The sequence below is a fragment of the Megalobrama amblycephala genome, linkage group LG7, assembly GCF_018812025.1.
Source record: "Megalobrama amblycephala isolate DHTTF-2021 linkage group LG7, ASM1881202v1, whole genome shotgun sequence".
Classification (NCBI taxonomy): domain Eukaryota; kingdom Metazoa; phylum Chordata; class Actinopteri; order Cypriniformes; family Xenocyprididae; genus Megalobrama; species Megalobrama amblycephala.
In genome coordinates, this window is record NC_063050.1 from 6,753,962 (window position 1) to 6,773,410 (window position 19,449).

The 19,449-nt window shown below is 35.9% G+C and overlaps 1 protein-coding gene across 1 annotated transcript in view; it reads left to right on the plus strand.

Annotated features, from left to right (window-relative positions):
* The first annotated feature begins 1,937 nt into the window (after positions 1-1,937).
* LOC125273083 overlaps positions 1,938-19,449 on the plus strand; it is a 29,687-nt gene continuing 12,175 nt past the window's right edge. Inside the window, exons 1-4 of the mRNA XM_048198351.1 lie at positions 1,938-2,048; positions 3,477-3,649; positions 9,130-9,202; positions 13,971-14,043. Coding sequence (XP_048054308.1) covers positions 1,938-2,048; positions 3,477-3,649; positions 9,130-9,202; positions 13,971-14,043 — 430 coding nt within the window. The remainder of the gene's footprint in view (positions 2,049-3,476; positions 3,650-9,129; positions 9,203-13,970; positions 14,044-19,449) is intronic.

A 19,449-nucleotide genomic window follows, 5' to 3' on the forward strand; every position in this document is an offset into this window, starting at 1 on the left:
ACCAACACTGTACTGAACAAATACAATCCCTGAATACATTTGTACACTCTTCTGTTTTTTGACAGACACCTGGCAGCGCATTTGTCCAAGATGCCGTTTGAGCATCAGTAACGGTTAATGGTTGCATCGGACGCGTTTCGGTGGTTTAAATCGACGCTCGTGACTTAAAGTCGAGTGCTTTTACTGTAGGCTAATTTAGGCAAGCGCGCTCATAATAGAAGCGACACGGTTGAGAGCGCGGCTCATGGTTGCATAGCAACGACAGACGCCACTGGAGCGAAAGCGCATTGGAAAGAAGGAGAATGCGGCGCGGCCGCTTATGTGACGCGATATTTGAATGCCCCCATAGCAACTAGAGAATAATAATAATAATAATAATAATAATAATAATAATAATTTAGCGGGCCGGGTTATGTTTTATTTTTGAGACCAGTTGCGGGCCGGGTAGAGGGGAGGGCGGGCCGGCAGTTTGAGACCACTGCTTTAAAGTGTATATGGAGAGCGTGGCAGGGAAAGCTCTGCATTTTATAATGCATTTGACTACTAAATTAGGAGGATGTTTCTCATAACTGCTGCTTAAATGATCATTGATTTTGCCTTGCAACATTCTTTTTATTAATAATGATAATAATAATAATAATAATAATTTATTATTTGTGTCCAAATCCATCATTCACTTTTGTTTAACGTGTACAGCACACATTCATCCACGCCGTTTCATTTCAGTTTGTTTTATTGCACTAAGAAACAATAAGTTAGCTGCCAGCTATATTATATTCAATGTGCCCCGTTATAGCAATGTTTTTTACATTAAACTTTTATGAATTCTATTGAGAAACCACAAGAAACAGGTGAATCAGCATTGAGAAATTGTTTGGTAACCAGCATTTATTTGGAGGGGACGTTATTCGACGGACTTTTACAGAACATTCAGGATGTTCTCTATTTTATTTGGAAATGTGATGTTCCCAGAACATTCTCAGAATGTCCCCGCTGCCCTTGTCAAAAAATTGAATTGAAAATTACAGCTAAATTGACTAACAAAAGTGGCTGTTAAAACAAAAACTGTAAAATTAAGGTTAAAAATCTTATTTTTTCTTTACTGTCTTACAAAATAATGCACTTTACAGATATTTCCTGGATTATTATTATGAAATTTATAGGAATGTCCCTAATGTTCTGTAAAGGTTCAGAGAACTTTAGAGAACTTTTAGGGAACATTGCGCAGGGTCACAAGAACGTCACCTCCTACATGGGCCCCACATACGTGGCATGTTGTCACATTAAACCTCCATTCTTTCGAGGTAAATAAAGGAAAGTATAATGAAAGAAAACCACATTTTTGTTCTAGACATGTATAAAAATTCTAAAAGGTCAGTACTCTAAAAATACTTTTATTATAGACTGTTCAACCAGGAGATAACAGTACGTTTCAGCTAATTGCCTTCATCAGTCTTTGCCTTTGATTGGATTACTAGACAAGTGTGACATTACTTTGGAAAAAAAGGATCTGAACCCCAAGTGGATTTACACAAAATGAGAAAGCCAAAAAATGTTAGGTTATTCCCCGCTCTCTCCTAGCTTACATGAGCACTACGCTTTCTGAATCAGCGGCAGCACGAAAGCAGGATTAAATTAATATTCCAGTATGATCATAACTTTAAAGGTTTAATAGACTGCGGAATTGTTGTCATTTAGGAATAAGATTGCATGCCCAGCTAAAAGAATTTTGTTATAAGAACATACTCAAAATATTCTGGGAATGTAAAAAATGAGAGGATCATTTTTTATAAGGTATGATTGTAACGACTCGTTACACGAAGTGGGATCGATAAACAGGATTTATTAAACAGTGATCGTGGTCAGACAGGCAATGGTCAGACAGCAGCAGACTGGAACAGCAGAGAGCAGGAAGAATCGTAGTCGTAATACAGGCAATGGGTCAGGGCAGGCAGATAACAATCACAGGTCAGAATCAAAGCAACGAGTCCAATGGGCAGGCAGCAGAGAATCGTAAACAGGGATCAAACAGGGTCAACAACAGGCAGGCAAAAACAATGAAGAATGCTCAGAAATGCAAACCGTAGTAGTACAAGACCTCACAAAGAATGCAAGGTTGAAGGCAGTTTATATAGTCCTGATAATGAGCTTCAGCTGGGTGTGGTGATCAGTACCAAGGTACGGGGCTGATGGGAAATGTAGTGTGTGTGTCTGTGTGTGTTGGTACTCTGACGATGGCGCCCTCTGATGGCCAGAGGAGGGAATCACGGAGTTTGTCTCTGTGACAATTATGTTCCTCAAATGTTCTTTCAACTTAATTTTGATTTAAAATTCAATATTCTAGGAACGTTGATTTGTAACATTCCAAGAACATAAAAATGTCCAGTTTCCTTAATGTTAGTAGAAAGTTATTTAGAGGTTAGTATGATGTTCCTGAATCAAACACCTGCTGTGAACAAACACTGAAAGAAAGAGAAATAAGAACACAAACTACAACTTTCTTCAGCCACAGCCTTAGATGAACTGAAGATAAAAGACATTAAATCTCTGAAGATCTGATTAAACAACTCCACAAACAGCATCACCAGCTTCACTTATTACTAACCAGACTGAATTTATTTCTGTCACACGTCTACCGAAGATCTTACTGAGAATTACCAGAGGTTTAGATGTTGATGTTTGGTTGAAAATGTTTTGTTTAACTCATTACTCATTTATCATTATCATGGAGATCAGTGTTTGCTTTAGTTTAATTCTTGACCCTAGACTTTTGTTGAGTTGCCCATTTCATTCAGCTGGCTGGGATGATTTATCGCATAGCCTTCGCAGTCCTCCTTCACCTTATCGAGGAGATCATAGCTTTTACGATTTTGAATCCAACATTGGTGAAGCAGCTGTCTGTAGTGTCGAAACCCTTATCGATTGAGGTAGAGGTACTGTCACACAGACCCGTTAGGAAACTCGAAGCTCTGTGCAAAATTTATCTAACCATCTTTTATCGGTATCAGATGTCCCGGGTTCGTCTGTCAGAATATGATCAGTAGCATTGTCATCGGGGGTCAAGATCGTGGTCGAAAGAGATGCTGCAGCTGCAGATGTGAGCCTGCTCTGAAGCTTCGTCTTGAGACATGGTTTATAAAGATGTTCTGTGGGAAGGGTCTGACTTATTGCGGCTTATAATGGGTGTAGTGAATGGGCGGGACGGCAGAGTGTATGTACTGCTGCATGCATCTCTCGGGGTGGAATAGCTGCACTTTAATTTTGTTCTATCCATCATGCAAGTCACACCACTTGAACATTTTGTTTATGATTGAGAAAAAGGAGCTCGGCAGAACCAGATCGCACCACTTGAACAAAAAATTGCATCTCGTACATATCATGCTGTTCATTATGGAGGATGGCCCGCGAGCGATCGCAGCGCTTCGTCTTGTCTTTGCAGCAAAACATGTAAACACACTCTTCCTGCTTCTTTTTAGAATGATCACCAACCACTCTGTGGCAGACATTTGAAGTTATCCCATCCAACTCTGCGATGTACAAAGGTTCTTCTCTGCAGTCATTTAAGTCTTTCCAGACTCAAGTTCCAGACACTGAGTCAAAGTCAGAATTTCCATCATCTTTTCGTCCCATTCTGTCTGGAGGATTTTAGGTGAGTATAAACCAGCCATGTTTTCACAGCTCTTTTCTGTTTCTGCAGAATGCCTGGAGCTCTACAGGCATGACATTGAATGAGGATGCCTGCAACACGTGCTCTGTCCATGTGACTCTCAAGATTTCATAAAAAAACCTTGACCCTTCAAGGGTCCATCTTCAATTTATTCACCCAGAAGACAACCAAAGGGCCAAAGGCCAACATTGATATTTAAAATATTATAAGGTCATAGACCATATTGCTCCCAGAGGATAACCCAATGTCAAAGGTCAGCGCAAACGTAGGCAGTCAAGGTCATGGGAGGTCACAGCGTTGGTTGTCCGGTGGGGGAGGGGCAAATGTCAAAGGTATACCCTCTGCTAATTACTACTGTTACATGATAATTTTAAGTTAAATTTATGAATTAGTGTAGTCAAATATTCCACAATTATTGGCACCCTTAGTAATTTTGAGCAAAAGCAGCTGTGAAAATAAATCTGCATTGTTTATCCTTTTGATCTTTCATTCAAAAAATTCACAAAATTATAACCTTTCATTTAAGGAAAATAATTGAAAGTGGGGGGAAACTTACATTATGAAATAAATGTTTTTCTCCAAAACACGTTGGCCACAATTATTGGCACCCTTTTATTCAAAACTTTTTGCAACCTCCTTTTGCCAAGATAACAGCTCTGAGTCTTCACCTATAATGCCTGATGAGTTTGGAGAACATGTGACAGGAGATCAGAGACCATTCCTTCATGCAGAATCTCTCCAGATCTTTCAGATTCCCAGCTCCATGATGGTGCTTCTTCTCTTCAGTTCACTCCACTCATTTTCTTTAGGGTTCAGGTCAGAGGACTGAGATGGCCATGGCAGAAGCTTCATTTTGTGCTCAGTGACACATTTTTGTGTTGGCTTTGATGTTTGTTTTGGATCATTGTCCTGATGGAAGATCCAACCATGGCCCATTATTGGATTTCTAGCAGAAGCAGTCAGGTTTTGATTTTTTATCTGTTGGTATTTGATAGAATCCATGATACCATGTATCTGAACAAGATGTCCAGGACCTCCAGCAGAAAAATAGGCCCACAACATTAAAGATCCAGCAGTATATTTAACAATAGGCATGGGATACTTTTTATCCATGTGTGCACCAAACCCATCTGGTGAGTTTGCTGCAAAAAGCCCTTTTTTAGTTTCATCTGACCATAGAAGCCGGTCCCGTTTGAAGTTCCAGTCGTGTCTGACAACTGAATATACTGGAGATTGATTCTGGATGAGAGCAGAGGATTTTTCTTGAAACCCTCCCGAACAACTTGTGGGGATGTAGGTGATGTTTGATAATTCTTTTTAGGCTTTCTGAGACTCAAGACTCAACTAATCTCTGCAATTCTCCAGCTGTGATCCTTGGAGAGTCTTTGGCCACTCAAACTTTCCTCCTCACATCACATTAGGATGATTTAGACACACGTCCTCTTCCAGGCAGATTTGTAACATCTTTAGTTGATTGGAACTTCTTAATTATTGCCCTGATAGTGGGAATGGGGATTTTCAGTGTTTTAGGTATTTTCTTACAGCCACTTTCTATTTTGTGAATCTCAACAATCTTTTGCTGCACATCAGAACTATATTCTTTGGTTTTTCTCATTGTGATGAATGATTACGGGAATTTGGCCTTTGTGTTTCCTCATGTTTATATTCCTGTGGAACAGGAAGTCATGGCTGGACAATTTCATGCTCCTAGTCACCCTGGTGTGCTAAAAAATGTAAATATGAATGGGAATATACTTCAGAGATATTTTACTCATAGGAATTTCTAGGGGTGCCAATAATTGTGGCCAACATGTATTGGAGAAAAACATTTATTTCATAATGTGAGTTTCCCCCACTTTCAACCGTTTTCCTTCAATGAAAAGTTAGAATTTTGTGAATTTTTTGAATGAAAGATCAAAAGGATAAACAATTCAGATTTATTTTCATATCCACCTTTTAATTGTGGAGGACACTGTATATATATATATATATATATATATATATATATATATATATATATATATATATATATATATATATATATTAGGCCGTGAGAGAAAAACAGACATGGCAGATTCAAACGGGCTAAAAATCTTAAAGGTCACGTTTTTCGTGGTTTTTTGAGCTTTGATTGTGTTTATAGTGTGCAATATAACATGTGTTCATGTTTCGCGTGTAAAAAAACACAGTATTTTTCACATAATTTACTTATCTGTATACCGCTGTTTCCACTGTCATAAAAACGGGCTGATGACTTCCTTGTTCTATGAAGTCCCTCCTTCAGAAATACGTAACGAGTTCTGATTGTGCCAGCGGTTCCTGTGTTGTGATTCGACAGAAGTTTAGCGCACCTTGCCCGGAAAGGTCACGCCTCTTACCATAACGTGGAGATGCACGCGCTCAGTGTTATTGTAAACATGTCTTTAATTTTACCCTATCAATTTGAGCCGGAATCAGACCCGGTGATTGGACTGCGGGATGAAAATAACAGCGTTTCGACGACATGGCGACAAACACACTCTACAAACGCAACTCTTGTGTATTCCTGTGGGCGGAGGTTAGTCAAAAAACTGTTTTAGTGACGTCATTAAAGAAGGAAGTAGAGGGATGTAGTCCAAACTGGCTGTTCGATGTAGGCGACTTCTGTTAAATAAAATATCTCGCTTGGCATTGAACTTTGAGCTTTAAAATTTTACAGATTTTATTTATACTCTAACAACAACATTACACACTAACTAAAGTTTGAAACATGGGATCATGAAGAACGGGACCTTTAAAGTACATCTGTGAAACACAAATTTCTCTAACGTCCCCATATAAAACTAGTCCTGTCCTTATAGGGCTATAGTTTTTTTTTTTGTCCATTGTTCTTTGAATTTTGGTCTACATCGTCTTCTGTGTATCAGAATAATTCCTAATGTCATCACGTATGACTGTATTAGTGTCCTTATTTGCACAAATATTTAATTTGAAGAAGACATGATTAATAATATGAGCACGTGGTGCTGATTCATGTTTTGAGCACTATAGAGTATGTGAAATATGTAATTCAAAATTAGAAACATGCTTACTCCACGCCGTATATGATCTTTGATCCGTGTTGTGAGCATTGTTAAATTGATACATGTTGTTTGAATTCTCCACTGTAATGCGATCTCATGCATAATATAGCACAGTGATTGGTTTAAAAGAGTTCATTCTCATGAATAATTCAAAGAAGCGCTCAGAACCGGAACCTCAGCAGCCGATCGCACACCGCAGAGGCACACTTATAAGTCAGATTTTGTGACATTGTTTTGACTTCGAAAAAACGCAAAAATAACCAATTTCCACTTGTGCTTTTAGTGTTTCAGTGATGTGCAGCCTATACATATGTTCACATCTCAAAAAATTTATTTTGGGGTTTCATGACCCTTTAATAGAAAGAGAGACGTACACACAGGTACACATCTGTCATCTCATCTCTCTCTCAGTAACAAATTCAAATAAATGCTATAATTCATTCAAATAAATGTAATCACTGAGCACTACTTTATCTCTGTGTCTGATTCAAAGCTGGCAGAATGCTGACAAAAATATCTGTAATTTTTAACTTCCAGTCAAATATTGCGCTGCAAACATTAAAGGGGACCCATTATGCAAAATTCACTTTTATAAGATGTTTGAACACAAATTGTCCACAGTGTGTAAACCACCAGCTTATAATGGTAAGAATCCACTCACTCCTTTTAAGATATCCCCATAAATCATAAACAGTCTCCACAAATGCACTGTTCCAGATTTCCCCCTATTCTTAGGGAAACCCTGCCCGTGATCTGCGCTATTAGCATAGACACAGCCGAGTGAGCAGTCTATTTCTATTTCTATTTCTTTCTATTTCCTCACTGTAGCAGCTGCAGGGATATATATCTTCTGCACAAAAAACATTACAAATGTTCTGTTATTGGATGTACCAACGAACATAAGAGTCAACACAACACTACATAAATTTATCCACTAACCATTCAGAAACATTCAGATGCATTCTATAAGTTGTAACTTCTTCCTGAGTCTCTCCATCACTCCGGTTTGAACAATGTAAGGCTGAACACTCATTTTGGCTGCGTGACATTCTCCAGTTTTGTTGTTGTTGAGTATGCAAAGTGTGAGCTATTAAAGCTCAAAGGGACGCACACAAATAACTGTGTTTTTGCTCACACTCAAATAGGGGCAAATTTGATAATAAATGATCTGTGGGGTATTTTGAGCTGAAACTTCACAGACACATTCTGGGGACATCAGAGACTTATATTACAAATTGTGAAAAGAGGCATAATAGGTGCTCTTTAATAACTGCTTTTAAGTTTTAAGTGCTGGCAAACTAACATGGCATAAGTGGGATAATCCACGGCTAGCTCTGCATTAAATAATTTTCATGCACTTTGCTTCAGGCAGTTCTTTACCTCCACGTCATTAAATGATAAACTTAAAATAGAACATTTTAGTTGAGGTGTTTTTTTTATGTTTTTATAATTAAAACACAATTTCAGACATTGCAATAACACAGAAATATATGATACAAAGAGTGAAAACAAAATGTAGACATCCTGGCACAGAATAAATGTGAACAAAACCAAAAGTATGTTATCTTTTATAATCTATAACAAAAAATCTCAGTATAGATATAATGTTTGATCATCGTTTTTTGGAGACATTTTCATACACAGGCTCCATCTTTGATTTCTGAAAGGAAAAATACACTCGGTCAGGAACCTGCTGAATAGACATAAAATTAATAGAAGATGTTTCTGTCTGAATAACCTTTTTTTTTTTGTTTTGAAAAACTACCATACAGGACAGATGATAAGAATACATGGAGGAAATGACCTCAATCATGACTTTTTAAACAGTTGAAAGTAAAAAAAAAAAAAAAAAAAAAAAGTGAAATTGACGTGATGTGTGGCCAAGCATGGTGTCCCATACCTGCAATTTGTGCTCTGCATTTAAGCCATCCAAGTACACACACACATATAGTGAACACACACACCGTGTAAATCATCAAACAGAGTATTTAATTTCTGAAGTTTCGTCTCGACAGCCTCTGCTCTGAGAATAACTGTCTTTCACACAAAAGCATCAGCAAAGATACTTTTGCAGCACGTCTACAAAGAAACCAGCGGATGCTAATACTACATTTCAGCTCAGAATATAAACCACAGGAACATTAATGACAGCTTTGATAAACCACTCACGTCTGATGCTGCAAACTTCAAACTAACTGACTGCAACAACTTCTTGCAACATCTTACCATTTTCCGTGTTGTTGTTTTAAGCACTGGTGAATCAGTTCTGTCTTCCTCCTGGGTTTTGACTGCATTAACAAGATATGTTAAAATGAGATAAAGTTTTCAATATTTGCGTTTTATTAACGTGTATAGATACATTTCTTACTCTCCTGACCTGTTTTTCTACATTTCTTGCAGATCCAGAACATCCCAACCACAGCTACAATCAACAGAGATCCAGCAGCAGAGATCAGCACTATGTACAATAAAGGTAGACCTTGATCTGTAAATGACAAAATGAGACATTAGTGTGAGTGAATCTGTCCATCTGATCTACAACAAACACTATGAAACATCAGCACTGTATAACTGAGAGTAAATCAATGTTAATATCACCGTACCTGAACATGTGTGACAGAGGTGAGTGATGTTGTCCAGATGTTGAGTCTGGTTGCTGATGGGATTGTTCAGCACACAGCTGTAGGTGTTTTTATCCTGATATTCCACCTCCAGAGGTAGAGAGAGACTGATGCTGAGATCAGACACACTGATGCTGGACAATAAACTGTTTCCTTTGTACCAGGAGAGAGTCACATGACTCACATTCACAGCTGAACACACCAATGAACATGATGATGATGATGAAGAACATTGTGAAGAGTTACTGCTGATGACAGGAACAGGCAGACGAGCTGAAAAACATGGGAGAAAAAAACATATTTTTTTAATTTTTTTTTAATTTTTTTTATTGAAAGCAGTATATTCTTTCAAATCAATTCACCATAATCTTGATTTTTTTTTTTCCAAGTCAAGTCAAAATCAAGCATAACTTAATTTTACCTGAAACAGTCATTAAATAACATGACAATATTTGAAGGTCAGGGAAAATGACATCTCTACTCACCATAGACAGAAACACTGAATGTTTTTGATGATCGTTTCGCTCCACTTATGTGCAGTTCATAATCTCCAGCATGTTCAGTTGTGATGTTTGTGATGGTCAGAGATCCAGTTTGATCGTCCAGCTTCAGTCTGTCTCTGAATCTCCCGTCAGGAACATCATCATATATGGAGGAGATTTGGTTCTCTCTGTTGATCTGAACTATCAGAGAGTTTTCAGCTCCATATTTCCACAGTAAATCTTCATCTTCACGTATTTCAGTAAGATCAGTGTATAAAGTGACAGAATCTCCCTCCATCACTGACACTGAATCACCAAACACACCTGGAGAACAAAGTTCGCACTTTTCAAAAACTATTTTTTTGGGGTTTACAAAGCCTGATGTTCATTCTCGTAACTAAATATGAACTGAAGAACATCCTGAACAGCAAAAGAGATGCAAATGAAAATGCAATGACAATAACTTACAGATTGTTCTCTGAATCAAGTTTAATTCTGCTGAATATTTTCAATAGTTCCATTTTAAATCAGGCTCACTGAAAAACAGGCCTGAAAAGAATTTGATTTTACTTATTCAGGAAGAAGAGCAAATGCAAAACCAATAATTAATCTGAACAAAAGCAGCAGGTCGAAATGGAAATGAATTATTTAGATGTCTAACTTACCAATCAGACTCCACCAGCACAAACAGAACAAAACAAGCACGTGAAGCATCTTCTTCAAAGTCTGACCTAATAAAACTACCCACCAAAAACACACAAACTATAAATCTGGTTGTGTGAATCCTCCCCCGATAACATTTAACCCTCCATGTTCACATAAACACAAACACACTCATATTTCTTAAGGGTTGAAAACATTCTTTATTTTATCATTAACCGTTGGTTCTTGTCATTTTCATTCAATAAAAATTGAGGTGATAATTAAACATAATGTGTATGTTTTATTAATAAAATTATGGTTCAGTGTTGTATAGAAAATATTGATATTTCTAATAAAATCAAGAGATATATTTTCCAAATTTGTTTAAGGTAACTTGCTAATAATATACAGCAATGAGCAATAACTTTGTTAGTGCCAGTGTAGTAACAAAATATTCTTATTTGTGTTGTGCTACAAGCATACAGTCATTTAATTGTACAACATAACTCAAGTCAAATATAAACTTTTCCATTCACTCTAAATGCACACTTATGAGAGTCAACTTTCAGTGAAAAGCAAATTTCAATAGAAAATATTAAATTGTGTCATAAGTAATGTAAGAGATTTTACATGATTTATTCAAGTAGATTCCGTTAAAGAAATCCACTTAAAAACTATTTAAAAATGTGAAATATTGTTACCATGATTTTTTTTTTTTTTTTAAGTAAGCAGCACATAACATGGTAAATAAGCTTATGGATCTTAAAATTTATAATCATTCGATTTTTGCAAATGGCAAAAAAAGTGTGTACCATCCGCACACTGAAGTGTGAATCCAGCAGCCCATCTTAGTCAAACTGAAACCTGCAGACACCTGTTTTTTCTTTAATGTCACCGCCTGACTTCCCTCCTACACAGAACAGCTTAAAGCGCTGTTTTTAACAGTCTAATAACAGTCACAAGATAGATGTCAAAATGGATTGTTAGTCATCATGCATCAACATTGAGAAACTACAAAGTTTGACAGTTGATCATCTCTTGGCACTGAATATCACACAAGGCTGACAGACAGGTGTGTTTTGCTTGTTTTATGTTCTATCTATAGCATAACAAAGCCTAGCAACTACTACATGGTAACAATGTGTCTTAAAATTGTTAGCAATTTGTTAATTTATGTTAGAAACATTTTATTAACATGCTAATTAATTCTAACAACATGCTAAAACATGTTAAAACATGTTAGCAACATGCTAATTAATTCTAACAACCTCTTAAATCATGCTATCAACATGTAAATTCATGTTAGCAATTTGAAAAAACATGCTAGCAAACATGTTAAATCATGCTACCTACATACTTCATGCTAGCTACATACTAAATCATGCCAGTAACATTTTGAATCATGTTAGCGACATGTTAATTATGTTGACATAATGCTAGCAATGTGCTAAATCATGTTAGAAATTTGTTAATCCTGCTTGCAACATGTTAAATTATGCTAGCAATATGCCAAATCATGCTAGAAATATGCTAAATCATGTTAGCAGCATGCTAGCAAAGTGCTAAATCATTTCAAAATGTCAGTTTTGTTATAAAACATGCTATTATATTTTGTGTCTAAGATCACTGCTAAATGCCTGTTGAAAAAAACAGCATATGCTGGTTAAGGTAAGTTTTGAAGCTGGTATCCTGATTTGAGCTGGTTTATGCTGGTCAAGTGCTGGTCCAGCATAGGACCAGCATAAACCAGCTCAAACCAGCATACCAGCTTCAAAACCTACCAGCATATGCTGTTTTTTTTCAACAGGGATACCTATAAAGTATCATATTTACAAATACGATGTTTACGCCTAAAGAAAATCCTGAGCTTCCTACTCGACTTTGTTGAGTGATCAACTCGTAAATACAATATTTCCGACATGACTTGAATGCACCAATGCTTTTTAACAGTCCATTGTGTTGCTTTAAGGGTGTAGTAAAGCATTTAATTTTTGTTTGACGATTGTAAATATGTAGGCCGCTTAATTGTCATCTATAGAAGCATACGTGTAGCATGCTTTTCAAATTTAAATGTAATATGCAAAATGGCAATGCATCTCTGTATTTAAATTTACATTATCCATAGCATATGTGCAATGTTTGGAGCAAAATGATCATTCAAATTCAATAATATAATTAACATTTGCTATTTTATACACTAGTTTTAACATATCATTTAAACATGAATATAAGTTGCGAAATGAAAATGAATTACAGAAATTATTATATATGTTTAACTTGTTCAACCAAAAATTGTGGCAAAATTATCATTTAAATGTTATTTTTCTTATTTGCACTCACAGTTAAGACACTTGCGATTGCACTTTCATTAAATGTCCCGCAATGAATGTAACAAAATTCAAAGTGGATTTGAAAATGCATTCCGGGCCAATCATGTCCCTGCCCTGCCCTGTCAATCATTGCGTCAAGGCGGGGTCAGGTGTTGGAAACTTGGAGGCAGCAGATCTATGAAGAGTGATGCAAAAACTGACAGATGAAGTAGAGCAAGAATAGAGTTCCTGAAGATTATGCGCATCCGTCAGTGATAGAACCAGTACATTATTAGAAGCATATAGGCTATTTATGGTTAGAACGGCCAAAGCCGCGCAGAGAACGTGCCTGGCGCTCGTGTATCTTGAGGTGAGCGCGGTCGCGTGTCTGTAGAAGTGCTGAAACAGACGCGTTGAATGAGCGATGCTTTACAACAGGTGCTTACTCGTAGAAATAATCTTAGACAAGATGTCATTTTCAAATATAAAGTCCAAATATTTTTATTCAACCATCTAGTTAGATTACATTTGATAGAAAAACAAAGAAGTTGATGCTCAGAACAGAGTAGTTACAGTTCCCCCAATCTACCCTAAATTCACAATTCCGAGTTATAAAGCCACAATTGTGTCTTATAAAGTCAGAATTGTGAGATTTGCTATAATCATACATATTCTGACTTTATAAGCCACAATTACGATCCATATAATCTTTTTTTTTTTTTTTTTCACTTAATTGCAAAATTTATTTTTTATAATATTCTATATTATAATGTTTTTACTCAAGTAATGATCCATAAAAAATGAAAACCAAAACTAGTGTGGAATATTTGTTAACATCCGTGATAAGAAAGCTGCAAACAGTTGTAATATATTTCCAAAATTAATGTACAAATGATTCTGTACCACTTCCAGGTTAAAATATATGGAAATGCAATAGAAGGCTTAACATGTTTAGTACTGTCAGAGGTCTTTCATGATGCTCCATATGCTGGGATGTGAATCTGATAGGTGCTTGATATAAAATAAATGGTGCTTTAAAATGTCCTTGAAAGTCCTTGAATCTGGTGTTTATGAAAGAGTTGGAACCCTGGTTAAAACAAGACAAAGTTTTCAATATTTGTGTTTTATTTACATTTGTACAGATACATTTAATGCTCTTCTGACCTGTTTTTCTACATTTCTTGCAGATCCAGAACATCCCAACCACAGCTACAATCAACAGAGGTCCAGCAGCAGAGATCAGCACTGTGTACAATAATGGTAGGCCTTGATCTGTAAATGACAAAATGAGTCATTTGTGAGTGAATCTGTCTGATCTACAACAAACACTATCAAACATCAGCACTGTATAACGAGCCCGATCACACGGAAATGCGTATCAATAGTACGAGTTTGCAATCTCGTAGAATATATACGCCAAAATGAGTTTTGGCGTGCTTATGGTACACAGTTTTTCGCGTGCATATGATACGCACTTTATGGCTCATTTTGGCGTATATATTCTACGAGATTACAAACTCGTACTATTGATACGCATTCTCATGTGATCGTGTTGGTATAACTGAGAGTAAATCAATGTTAATATCACCGTACCTGCACATGTGTGACAGAGGTGAGTGATGTCCAGATGTTGAGTCTGGTTGCTGATGGGATTGTTCAGCACACAGCTGTAGGTGTTTTTATCCTGATATTCCACCTCCAGAGGTAGAGAGAGACTGATGCTGAGATCAGACACACTGATGCTGGACAATAAACTGTTTCCTTTGTACCAGGAGAGAGTCACATGACTCACATTCACAGCTGAACACACCAATGAACAATTTGATGATGATGATGATGATGATGAAGAACATTGTGAAGAGTTACTGCTGATGACAGGAACAGGCAGATGAGCTGAAAAACATCAGAGAATAGCAGAAAAATAGCAATCGGATCAAAAATAATGTAACAGTTTTAAAGTGATTTATTTTATTGAAAGCAGTATGTTCTTTCAAATCAATTCAATTCAAGTGCCTTCACTATAATCTTTTTTTTTTTTTTTTTTTTTTTTTTTTTTCTCAAGTCAAGTCAAAATTAAGCATAAATTAATTTTACCTGAAACAGTCATTAAATAACATGACAATATTTGAAGGTCAGGGCAAATGACGTCCTCTACTCACCATAGACAGAAACACTGAATGTTTTTGATGATCGTTTCGCTCCACTTATGTGCAGTTCATAATCTCCAGCATGTTCAGTTGTGATGTTTGTGATGGTCAGAGATCCAGTTTGATCGTCCAGCTTCAGTCTGTCTCTGAATCTCCCGTCAGGAACATCATCATATATGGAGGAGATTTGGTTCTCTCTGTTGATCTGAACTATCAGAGAGTTTTCAGCTCCATATTTCCACAGTAAATCTTCATCTTCACGTATTTCAGTAACATTGTTGTATAAAGTGACAGAATCTCCCTCCATCACTGACACTGAATCACCAAACACACCTGGAGAACAAAGTTCATACTTTTTAAAGACTTTTGTTGGTTTACAAAGCCTGATGTCCATTCTCATAACTAAATATGAACTGAAGAACATCCTGAACAGCAAAAGAGATGCAAATGAAAATGCAATGACAATAATTTACAGATTGTTGTGTGAATAAATAATTTAAATCAGGCTCACTGAAAAACAGGCCTGAAAAGAATTTGATTTTACTTATTCAGGAAGAAGAGCAAATACAAAACCAATAATTAATCTGAACAAAAGCAGGAGGTCGAAATGGAAATGAATTATTTAGATGTCTAACTTACCAATCAGACTCCACCAGCACAAACAGAACAAAACAAGCATGTGAAGCATCTTCTTCAGAGTCTGATCTAATGACCTATCCACCAAAAACACACAAACTATAAATCTGGTGGGTGAATCCTCCCCCCGATAACATTTAACCCTCCTTGTTCACACACACACACACACACTCAGACACACACACAGTTCTTAATGGTTGAAAACATTCTTTACTTTATCGTTAACCGTCGGTTTTGAAGGAACTACTCGTGTAACAGTTGAAGAGTGGCATATTGTGTGAATATTGGGTAGTCAATCTAAATGTCATGGTAAATAAGCTTATGGATCTTAAAATGGTGTTTAAAAAAAAAAAAAAAAAAAAAAAAAAAAAAAAAACGTGTTTACCATTGCACACTGTTATTTACTGAGGTGTGAATCCAGCAGCCCATCTTAGTCAAACGGAAACCTCCAGAAACATGGTTTTTCATGAATGCCATGGTCTGTCTTCCCGCCTACTATAAGTCACAAGTCAGATGTGAAACTGGATTGTTACTCATCATGTATCAACATTGATTATCTATCTATCTATCTATCTATCTATCTATCTATCTATCTATCTATCTATCTATCTATCTATCTATCTATCTATCACTAACAAAGCCTAGCAATATAGCATAGGACATAACAGTGTGTGTTAAAATTGTTAGCAATGTGTTAATTTATGTTTTTTATATATCATCCGGACAACATGCTAAAACATGCTAGCAACTTTTTTAGCAACATGCTAATTCATTCTAGCAGCCCCTTGAATCATGCTAGCAACATGTTAATTAATTTTAGCAACATGAAAACATGCTAGCAAACATGCTAATTCATGTTAAATCATGCTACCCACATGCTTCATGCTATTTACCTACATTCTAAATCACGTTAGCAACATTTTGAATCATGGTAAGCAATATGTTCACAATCACAATAGCACCATCTGCTGGTGGCTGTAGATTTTTTTAAGTACAAAATCTGAATACAACAAAATGGCATAAATATAGGCCTACCAGGAAGAAATGGGATGGAAGGCTCAGCACAAGAGACCCATTTTAAATCCAAAATAAAACATAATGAAACATAAAAGTAAATAAAAATAAAGGAATATAACTAAAACAAATTATATAATACAAACAAATGAAACAGTTGTAATGCATTTTGATTTTTCATTTTAATAAGGGCATCTGAAAAGTATTTTAATTCATTTCTAAATAAACAAATTTGAAAAGTCAACATTTATGTATAAGTATTTGGCTAATAATATATTATTGATCAAATCATACAAAACACAGCAATCTTTGGTTCTCGTACATTATATTTTGTAAAGTGAAAGTGAAATCACCACATGTTTTTCTATACCAGCCCTGTAATGGTCTCAAAAAGGAATTAGAGAAATTATATGAACAATTACTGTATCTTCAGAGAAATAATTACTAAAATAAAACCAAGACATATTTTCATTTTATTATTTATTAAATTTTATTTTAAATGAAGAAATGTTTTTTGAAGGATATATGTAATTTAAGACTAAAGTGCATCACTTTTGCTTTGGGGAGAAGAAAAAATCTTAATTAAGCTTTTCTGAAATATTTAACTTTTTTATCAAATGTATGATCTAATTTATTTCTCAAGGTTTGACAGATAGCATGACTGGATGATAATAATAATAATGCATTTTATTTAACTGCACCTTTCATAAAACCCAAGGTCACCTCACAAGTGAACAATCAATAATATATAAAAAATAAAAATAAATAAATAGATAGATAAAACAAATCCCATTGGCATCACAACAACTTAAAGGTGCCCTAGAACCCCTTTTCAAAAGATGTAATATAAGTCTAAGGTGTCTCCTGAACGTGTCTGTGAAGTTTCAGCTCAAAATACCCCATAGATTTTTTTTAATTCATTTTTTTAACTGCCTATTTTGAGCCATTATTACATATGCACCGATTAAGCGTGCGGCCCCTTTAAATCTCCCGCTCCCCTGCGAGCTCTCAACTGCCTTAAACAGCAAACACAAAGTTCACACAGCGAAAATAACCCTCAAAATTGATCTTTACAAAGTGTTCTTCATGCATACATCAATTCCTGTGAGTATAGTATTTATTTGGATGTTTGCATTTAATTCTGAATGAGTTTGAGGCTGTGCTCCGTGGCTAACGGCTAATGCTACACTGTTGGAGAGATTTATAAAGAATGAAGTTGTGTTTATGAATTATACAGACTGCAAGGGTTTTAAAATGAAAATAGCGACGGCTCTCTTGAATACAGTAATAAACGATGGTAACTTTAACCACATTTAACAGTACATTAGCAACATGATAAAACATTTAGAAAGACAATTTACAAATATCACTAAAAATATCAAGATATCATGAATCATGTCAGTTATTATCGCTCCATCTGCCATTTTTCGCTATTGTTCTTGCTTGCTTACCTAGTCTGTTGATTCAGCTGTGCACAGATCCAGACGTTTTGCCCTTGTCTAATGGCTTAAACATGAGCTGGCATATGCAAATATTGGGGGCGTACATATTAATGATCCCGACTGTTACGTAACAGTCGGCGTTATGTTGAGATTCGCCTGTTTTCCGGAGGTCTTTTAAACAAATGAGATTTATATAAGAAGGAGGAAACAATGGAGTTTGAGACTCACTATGTCATTTCCATGTACTGAACTCTTGTTATTTAACTATGCCAAGATAGATTAATTTTTCATTCGATGGCACCTTTAAAACACACATGCATCATAGAAACAGAAGAGTAAGTAGTAAATCATAAAAAAAGCTTGGGTAAAAAGGTACAGTAGGTCTTAAGTCAGGATTTATGCAGATTGTCACTATTATGGATATAGAGAGGGAGAGGTGTTCCATAGGCGAGGGGCCGCATGGCTAAAAGTTATAGTTGCTGGATAGTTGGTGAATTGTGCATAGTAGAGGGGGTTCTAGTAAGAACAGGAGCCACAGAGTAACTTAACCTGTCTTATGTATTTGTTAGTGCAAAATTTATTTTCAAATTCAATATCAATATTATTCAATATAATTTAATTATCAATATTCAATAAATTTTCAATATCACCACCAGCACATAGAGGGGAGGACTTGGAGTAAAATAGGGAACATATCATCAACATTTTTATACCCTACGGTACTGTGTTAACAATGGTTTTTAGTGACAGGCAAATCTGTGGTTTAAAGTAAAAGAACTGTAATGTAAGATGTTACCACTCTTAACCATTAGATCCATCACATACACATCCACACTAAATATTTCTATGTAACCAGTCATAAAATAGAGATTTGTATGTAAAATATATTTATTCCAGTTAGGAGTATTGGGGGTGTAAAGTTATGTGTGCGCCAATTTCCCAAATAATAGGACTAGTGGGTGTTATGCTGATGGTTTCACTGAGAGTTTGAGTCAATCAAAGTCACATTTGAGAGGAAAGTGAATGCCACCCACTTTATAAAACAAAGCTGAATACCAAAAGCTATCAGTATTACCCAAAAACATTTAAAGCCACTTAAGTTTGAACAAAATATTCATACTTTCGAGTTCAATCACCCTGTTTGTACAACTTGTTAATATCAGATTTTCTAATACAATGAGTTTTGTGCCTCCAAATAAAGTCATACATTTTTATTACTTGTTATTGTGATAGCTGAGGTTTAGCCAGGGCAAGAGCAGGATATATCAGTCTAGAAAAACAAACATCCTTAGGGCTCACAATTGTTCAAATTTGTTGAAGCCATACAGGAGGAGATAAATAGAGAGATAGCTGGAGGGATAAAATAATAATAATAATAATGTGGTGTCATCTGCTAGCTGCCTGTTTGCTAAAGTTTTTCCATATAC